The 9,146-nt window shown below is 40.4% G+C and overlaps 1 protein-coding gene across 1 annotated transcript; it reads left to right on the forward strand.

Moving 5' to 3' along the window:
* The first annotated feature begins 3,923 nt into the window (after window positions 1–3,923).
* On the forward strand, window positions 3,924–9,146 carry LOC100708013 (keratin, type I cytoskeletal 20). Its single transcript, XM_003453776.4, has 9 exons — window positions 3,924–4,279; window positions 4,949–5,077; window positions 5,468–5,550; window positions 5,746–5,902; window positions 6,091–6,252; window positions 6,355–6,480; window positions 8,392–8,621; window positions 8,710–8,744; window positions 8,848–9,146. Exons 1-9 carry the CDS (start codon window positions 3,998–4,000, stop codon window positions 8,952–8,954), a joined length of 1,311 nt encoding a protein of 436 aa, XP_003453824.1. The 5' UTR covers window positions 3,924–3,997; the 3' UTR covers window positions 8,955–9,146.

The following is a 9,146-nucleotide window of genomic DNA, read 5'->3' on the forward strand; positions in this document are numbered from 1 at the left end:
CAGATGTCCTTCATAATGTTCAGGTTGGGACTATTTCTGTGTAAGGTTTTCTTCACATATGTTTAAAAAGTATGGTTAAACTGTGATAAATCAAATGTAAAATGTGCATAATTTATTACTGTCATGCTGCAGCCTGTACTTTCCACATGACGTACACACCAGCTTTTAGCAAAAGTCATACTTGCTTGGATAACATTTGTTCTGTTTACATACAGTACTGTATAGATTTTTTTTCAAGTGTCGCAGTTACTCTGAATCCAGCGTCCCCTGATAATGTGTGATGTTTAACTGCTTGTAAAGCAGAAACAGCAGAAACTCAGCCTTCAAATATTTTTTCTTTCAGGCACTGAAAGTATGGTTTGTCAGCTGTGAATGATTCTCTGCTGCTTTGATTTATGCAATAAAAGCCATAACAGGAAATGTACTTCAATGAATGATCAGGGTACCCTCAGGGTATTATAACTAATTTGTAATACATAGAGAACATCAGCCTGCAAGTTGATAGAAAGGTATATGTGACCTTTATCCAACCTGGGTCTAATATCTGTAATAGACTGCTAGACAGATTATTACTGGTCTAAATGTCTTAATGCAGGCTCAGTCAATTGATCACCAACCACTGATCAATGGCCATGAGCACCATTACAGAGAGTTGGGGAATGGCTGCAATCACAGCATTGTAAGATGGGGAAAGATGTACCCTTAGGCCCCCTCCTCGGTTCAGAGATGGTCTTTCGCTTTACACAGAGTCGTGGCCTCCTTGAATCCCTGGTCATCCCTGTCCAGGATGCATACACTATGTTACTCTGTTTGTGTCGGGGGACCCGATCCTTGGGGTGGACCAATTTTTGGCGCAGCGTGTTTTGGGGTTTTAAAGCCACGGAGACGCGGTGTTTAGAAAAACTGTTCCGATTCTCCTGACACATACGGGATCATTACAGGTTTTCACTTAGGCAGCGGTTGCCCTTCTCTCCTGGATCGGCTGAAACTTTCTTTAGGTGCCTTCCCAGCTTTGACAAATGTCCAGCTGGGATAACCACATTTACTCAGGGCCTCTTTGATGTGATGTTCTTCAGCTTCCCTGGCCGCTGTAGCGTCCTGATGACACCCAGTTTATGCTCCAGTGGATGGTGAGAGTTGACTCTGAATCACTTAGAGCAATGATGAGAGTTTGACTCTCAATGTTTCTCCCACTTAAAACGCTACGTCCAGATGAACAGAATCAACTTTTGGGGTACTGGTCTAAGTATCTCATTTTTGTTTTCTGCAGACTAATGGGAGACACACCCATCAGCAAAATCTGATAATGGCCCCAGACAGCACCTGCTCTTGAGAGACTGCTCCTTTTACTTGTTATTTGGTTCAGATTCATGCCCACACACTCAAACTTTATCTATCTATCAAGGCGGCATCGGATGTTCAATGCAGGTTTTAGTCACTGTCACTGATTTTCTCTTGTCTCGTCTCAGGTATGTGTCTGCAAATTCCTTCGTGCTAGTGAAAAGTTATAAATGTATTACAGAATTGCACCTCACAGTTGAAGACAAATTGCGGTGAGGGGTGATTAAAGGTTCTTTAACGATATGGTAAAGCTTATTTCATATAATCTTACCTGTGGCAAAAAAATACTGAATTTGACATTTAGGTGTGAAGTCTGTATGCAGGTGAAAGATGGTTCCACAAATTAGTGGCATGTAAAATGCTATAATGTACTCAGTCGTGCATGTCAGCAGTATGGGTGTGTTCCATAAAGGTTAAAATGATTTTCAGGTTTTTGTTAGTCACTTCAGGAAGGTTTACTCTGACCACACGCTACCTAAGCTTCCAAAGAAAAAGGTGTGACAGCATTTTGTTTTGGCTTGTTTGGGTGGGGGTGGTGGTCTGGAACAGAGTTCACAGCTCTGTTTGGATAGGCATAACTTTAAAATCATTTACTGTGCCAACAACTATGAATGTTAATGTCTGCTTCTTTCGATTCACAGGACGAAAATAGCTTTAGCCTCTCAAAGGAAAAGCATGGTTGAGCAGTGGAACCAGTTTCTTGTGGTTAAATCCTTTTTCTTCCAGATGAGTGCCTGTAAAACCCCATGCATGCAATACTTTTCATTGTGTCCACAAGTGTCTTTTGTCTGATGCAGTTTGAGATGAGGGGAGACTAATAACATAATACAAGAACACAGACACAGATTACTGAGCTTCTCTGTTTACTTATTATTTTAAAGATACTATATTATAATTTATATATCTATCTATATCTATATCAATCTATCTATCAAACTATATAGAAACAGAAGAAGACGGCCGTAGTGGTAGATGTAGCAACATCAGGAAGAAGGAACACGAGAAACTTGAGAAATACCAAGGGCTCAGACAAGAGCTCGAGAAGATGTGGAGGGTGAAGGTAACAGTGGTCCCAGTGGTAACTGGAGGTGCGCTGACTCCCAAGCTAGGTGAGTGGCTCCAGCAGATCCCAGGAACAACATCGGAGATCTCTGTCCAGAAGAGCGCAGTCCTAGGAACAGCTAAGATACTGCGCAGGACCCTCAAGCTCCCAGGCCTCTGGTAGAGGACCCAAGCTTGAAGGATAAACTGCCCGCAGGGGCGAGTGGGGAATAGTGAAATATGTACATACATACAGTGAAAAAGAAACTTGTCACAGTACTCTATGCACTCTATGCAAATACACCCTATGATTTAACAGCGTATAAAACGAGCAGTAATTACTTGGAGTAACTGTATTCTGTATGATTTTATCAGTCTCTCACATCATTGCAAAATAATTTTGGCCCACCTTTCTTTCCAACATTGAGTTTATTGAGTATTGCAGGCATTTGTTTTCGTGTAGCTCTTTTAAGGTCCTGTCCCAGCATTTCAATCAGGTTAAGATCTGGAATTTGGGTGCCCAGGTCCTGTGACTGCAAAATAAGCCCAAACCCTCAGCTATCCATCACCGTGCCTGACAGCTGGTATGAGCTGTTTGTACTGATATTGCGTGCATCATGCCTAGACGTCTCCACGCTGATCGCATCTGTACATTGTCACACAAATCTTGTGGTTTGTTCAGAGGCAGATTTGTTTAGAGAGAAGAGGCTTTCCACTTTGCTGCCAAGTCTTTTTCATTAATGTTTCTCAAGCTACCTGAGGCCTGCAGACTCTGAGATATAGCTCTTGGGTTTTTACAGTTTCTCTGAGCATGGAAGTCAGACCTCAGAGCGTATTTATTGGTTTTGCAAATTGGTTGTATTAAAACTATTACCATCATACCACTCACTGTTTGGTGTGTGTAGATGAAGCTGTCTTACACCCCCAGAAAGACTTCACAGATACCACTGGTTTAGGAATAATTACTGCTTGTAGGTGGTTGTGAAAGTGATCTTTATGTAAACTTACCTTCTGAGTCAGGGTGAACATAAAAAACCCGATCACACTACCTGCCGTGATGCACCTGTTGGCTTGCATTTTAGAGAAAAAAAATGAACTGCAATTAAGGCCACAAGTATCAAATGCAGTGAAACTAATTTAAAAACAAACAAACTGATCAATTAATCCAAATACTTTCTCTCCCATTTTTTGTATAAATATTTTACTCTAGTTTGTTGTCTTTTGAGCTGCTTCTGGGTAACTCACTTAAAATCATTTTTGCACTCATCTGTGCCCTATAAAGTAACGAGTATGTAGTGTAATGAGTTAAAAAAAACATTAGCCTCATCTTAGTTTTTGGCCGGACTTCAGCATAGTTATCAGTCAAGCTGTCTGACTAGATGTTCCACTTGTCTTTCATCAAAGCTCTTCTCATGTAGACCTACACACCCAATCGATAAAAAAACAGAAAACAAAAACTATTATCTGCATACCGCACGCTGTTGTTGTTGCATGGCATTTGAGACTGTCCCCCTCCCTAAGAGCCCTATAAAGTACCGAGCTGTGTCATGCAGGATCACACCTTGGAGACGTTCCTCCTGCGCTCACCATCAGCCTTTCATCACAACCTCTCACCATGGCAGCCTCTTTCACCCAGCAGAGCAGCTACAACGTTAAGCAGAGAACCTACAGTTCCAGCAGCCTGAGCGGAAGCGGATGGAAGCAGAGTGGCACGTCCTCTGTCGGCTACACACCCAGTGTGTATGGCGGAGCTGGAGGTCGTGGAACCCGCATCTCAAGGTCCAACTCTGTCTTCTCTTTAGGGTCCCTGACCTCGTATGGAGAGACTTCTGTAGTCGGTGATGAGAAGGCAACCATGCAGGACCTCAACGACCGCCTGGCCGACTACCTGGCAAAGGTAGGTTTTACTGACTAGTTGCAAGAATTACTTTTTATTGTTTTTTCACTTTACTTACTTTTCACATTTTGCAGTTAATAAATAATAGCATATATTTCCATATAGTAAAATAACAGTTTCTAACAGAATATATTGACCTAACCCTAACCCCCTTTATTCAATTATCTTATCCTATTCGATTGTTTTCTTCTTAATTTTTACTGCTCTTAAACTTGTACTTTCTGCTGTGACCAAGAAAAATTCCCACGTGTGGGACTAATAAAGGTTTCTCTTATCTTATCTCTTATCTTGTTGATATTTTTTCATGTAGCAATTATAACGAGGTGTATTTATATTGTTGTATCATCATCATCATCATCATCACCTTTATTTATAAAGCACTTTAAAACAACCACAAGTGAGTGTAGTGAGTAAAGGATCAACATACAATAAAGAACACACAAATCAATGCAATGCACAAAAAAACCCCCAAAACAAACTAACAACAACAATAACAACAACAAAACTATAAGAAATTTTACCAAATGGAAAAATGTAGAACAGCTGATTTAAGACCGATGATGATCGTGTGCTTTAATGAACCAATATTTCCTCGTCGTGACATTAAATGAAGTGAAGCATTGCATTCATGTGTGGGGCCAAACTCATGAGATGTGGTTATATGTGCAGGTGCGTTCTCTGGAGGCCAAAAATAGGCAGCTGGAACAGAACATCGCTGAGTTCTGTCAACAAAGGTCAACCGTTGTTACCAAGAACTACGGCGGCTACTTTTCCACCATCAATGACCTGCGGGCCGAGGTACCTCCCACACTTTACATAACACAACACACTGAAACAATGATAAAAATGAAGCAAACCATTTTACACTGCACACGAAACCTCGAACACATTCAGTGTAAACGACGTCCCAAAAAGACTGCTTACCAAACACCTGAACTAAACATCTATGCGCTCGTTTGAGACATTTTTCCATTGTTTTACTATCACAACAAGTATTGACACCAATTAATGTTGAAATGTGGATTTGAAGGGTTAGAACCCGTTGTACCCAATGTCACTGATAGATGGCATCCAAAGAAAGCTGAACTGCTGAGGAAAGCAAAATAATTTGCTTAATATCAATAAATGAAGAGTATAGCCTATACGCGGTACAGAATTTCAGACAGTTTGTTCATTTTCTCCAAGTAGATTGCAAGAAGATTTGCAGAGAACCAGGCCATCCACGTGCAGCTTGACAATGCTCAATTGGCAGCGGAAGACTTTAAAATGAAGTAGGTTTACATTCCTTTGTTGCTCCGTGGTATTTCTTTCTACCCCATATTACTTTATACCAAATATGAAAAGAAATCCCACTACATTTGGGAGTTTTTGTTTTATTTAATTTTTTCTTTTGAGACCCTACAATTGTTACCCCCATCAAAATCGTGAAAATAATGGCATCTGAAAGGGCTCATTTTCTTCTGTAGATATGAGATGGAGATGAACTTGCATTTGACCGTGGAGGCTGACGTATCCCGTCTCCGAGCAGTCCGGGACAGCTTGACTCTTGGCATCAGTGACTTGGAGCTAAGCATAGAGGATCTGAAAAAAGAGCTGGTGCAAATGAAGGCGAATCACAATGAGGTAAAAGGCGTATAATAGAAAAAAAAAAAAAAAAAAACTATTAAAAACTGCTAAAGCGATTGCGTGAGTCAATGTTTGCTTTCCATGGTGCAGTGTCGCCATCTGCTGGTGGTGGAAGCGCTTACACTTCTGGATGGACTGGAGATTTAAACACTTTTTTTTTTTTTTTTTTTTTTTGCATGTTGCAGGAGATGAGCCAGTTGCGCATCCAGTGCAGTGGCTCTGTAAATGTAGAGGTGGACAGTGCACACTCTATAGATTTGACAAAGGTCCTGGAGGAAATGAGGGAGCAGTATGAAACGGTGGTGAGCAAGAACAAGGTGGAAGTCGAGAAATGGTTCCAGTCGAAGGTGAGGTTCCTAAAATGTTTAAAACGACTCCGTTAGATCATTTAAAAAAGAAAAAAAAGTTCAAATTTTCTTACTGAATTTTGAATGCTTTCTTTTAAAAAGGTGGAAACTCTCCAGAAGGAAATCATTGTTAGCCAAACAGATGTGAAAACGTTTCACAAAGAGTTGTCCGATTTGAAGAAGACCTACCAAAGTTTGATGATAAGCCGGCAAAGCGCGCACACGGAGGTATGGAATAACAATCCAAAAGTACTGGATATGAAGGTTTTGTAACTGAAGCCAAATGCACATCACAGTGCTAGGTCTTATAAACTCAGCTTGCTGAAGCCAAGAAGTAGCAGACCCTCTCTTTTTTTCTCATATTGTACCTATCCCTGGTATCTTGGTGCCACAGCTGCAAGCAGAGAAGCAGGAAAGAGAAACAAGGAGACAAGAGACAACAAACAAACATTGCCTTGGAGGCTCATTTAAAAGAGAAAATCAGTGTTTGACATAACGACATAACACAACTGCCGTATTTTATGAACTCACATGTGATCATGACTTTTCAATATTTTTTAACTAAAATCATTGTGACATTTTGCAATGTGGCAAGAAACTCAAGATGTTGCATCACACCTTCTTTTAAATGATACACACTCGCGCACATCCACAGTGAAATGCAGAAAATCTAATCACATGGTTCAGTATCTTAATTAACTGAACTATCTTAGACCTTACAGTAATACATACAGAGAAAAGCCTGACAATGATATGAGCCCCTATGAGCAAGCACTTTGGCAACAGTGGGAAGGAAAAACTCCCTTCTAACAGGAAAAAACCTCCGGCAGAACCAGGGTCAGGGAGGGGCGGGGCCATCTGCGGTGGTTGGGGTGAGAGAAGGAAAACAGGATAAAGACATGCTGTGGAAGGCTATGTCCACACGTACCCGGGTATTTTTGAAAACGCAGATTTTTCTATGCGTTTGCACCTTTCGTCCACACGTAAACGGCGTTTTCGGTCAGTGAAAACGGAGATTTCTAAAAACTCCGGCCAGGGTGGATATTTTCTAAAACTCCGTTTTTGCATTTACGTGTGGACGAGAAAAACGGAGAAAACGCAGCGTCAAAGGTGTGCGCCTTTTTTGACGTCACAGTGTGCGCCACGTTGTTGTTTCGATGAAATGAATTTCTACAATACTGTTACTGTTAATTGTCCTCTCTGCAGTGTTTAAATGCTTACATATACACACACAGTTACTGTCCCTCCACACATACGACTCGGTTCTGCTTCTATGCCCCAGCTTTGTTTACTATTTCCCACCGAGGCTTCTAGACTTCTGATTGGCCAACATTTCTACACGGTTAGGAATATAGCGCCACCTGCTGCTTTGGCATGTTCCTAGCAGCGTTTTCCTTCATTTCTGCCTTTACGTGTGGACGGGATTATTTTTTAAAACGAAAACGGAAAATCTCCGTTTTCAAAAATACCCGTGTACGTGTGGACATAGCCGAAGAGAGACAGAGATTAATAACAAGTATGATTCAGTGCAGAGAGGTCTATTAACACATAGTGAGTGAGAAAGGTGACTGAGCAAGCAAATGAAAAAAAAAAAATAGAATCTTAGAATATAAAATGCATCATCTGAAACAATAACAGAACACTAATCACCCCTTAAATGTTCAAGGAATTAAGAGTTATCTGCTATTTTAATTCCCCCTGTTTATGACAGTCATGAAAAACCATATTCATGAACTTGTGAATTTCAAAATAATGTTGGTGGTGTATTTCTGCTCAAAAGCCGAGTTAAATGAGAAAATATCCAAAAAGTATGTTGCAAAAAAGCAAACAAACAAATTTTTAAAAAATTAATAAAACAAATAAAGGACAAATATACATATAGCTTGACTATATTTGATTGGGAAATGCTTCATGCTGGTTGACATCAGCAGATGTCGAGCCTGGTTAAAATTACTTTTGCTATTTGAAGCACATTAGGTTCGTAACGTTTTAATTGTTAGCACAAGGGGAATGATTAAAAAATTAAATCAGTTTTTTCCAAACATATCAGGACATGTATTAATTTGCTGTAACACAGAGGAAGTAATTCCTCCCACTGACTGTACTGACATGGAGCTGTTGTAACCTCTTGTCCTGCAGATTACATGCCTACAGGAAAATTTGGAGGAAGTGAAAAGTCGCTATAGTCTTCAGCTTCAACAACTGCAGATCACCATCACCACCCTGGAGAGTGAGCTGCAGGAACTGAAGGCCTCTCTTCTGCGGGTGCAAACAGAATATAATGAGCTACTGGACATCAAGATGAGGCTGGAAATGGAGATTGCTGAATATAGGAGGCTGCTGGAAGGAGAGCATTATGAAAAAAAGGAGTAAGAAATTAAAAATGTATCTATTTTTATTCTATTATCAGTTAAAGCTAACAAAAATATTTAAAAATATTGTTCACGCTCTTCTTAGGGTGGTGGTCATCAGCAAGGTGGTAGAAGTGGAAGGTAAGAATCTCCATCACTTGCTAAACCAGAACTTCAGATCTTGTCGCAGTAAAACTGAATTAAGCTCTTTACACTATAGTGACGCAATGCATTATTTTTGCAGAGCATAAACCCCACATTGAAAAACGAGTGAAGACAATCATCGAGGAAATTGTTGATGGACAGGTGATCTCCTCCTCTGAGGACACCCAAGTGGAAACAATTCAGTAACCTGTGCTCCCCTCACCTGTGCTTCTAAGTTGTTAAAATGCACGCTGGTTTCTTCCGGGGAGTTCTCTTTGTTTTCATCTCATTATAAATGTAAGCACTGCAAAACACAGAAAATGCTAATCATTACATGGTGCATGAGCTTTTGGTTAAGTATGAAACCAAACTATGAATAAAAGGCTGAAAAAAAAATGA

This window comes from Oreochromis niloticus, linkage group LG6 (assembly GCF_001858045.2).
Source record: "Oreochromis niloticus isolate F11D_XX linkage group LG6, O_niloticus_UMD_NMBU, whole genome shotgun sequence".
Classification (NCBI taxonomy): Eukaryota; Metazoa; Chordata; class Actinopteri; order Cichliformes; family Cichlidae; genus Oreochromis; species Oreochromis niloticus.

What these genes read in the sequence shown, in the direction of transcription:
- LOC100708013 (XM_003453776.4), top strand. Translation starts at nt 3,998, where the DNA reads ATGGCAGCCTCTTTCACCCAGCAGAGCAGCTACAACGTTAAGCAGAGA. An exon ending in TGGCCGACTACCTGGCAAAG is followed by an intron (nt 4,280 to 4,948) that starts GTAGGTTTTACT and finishes TTATATGTGCAG; the next exon opens with GTGCGTTCTCTGGAGGCCAA. An exon ending in GCGGAAGACTTTAAAATGAA is followed by an intron (nt 5,551 to 5,745) that starts GTAGGTTTACAT and finishes TTTCTTCTGTAG; the next exon opens with ATATGAGATGGAGATGAACT.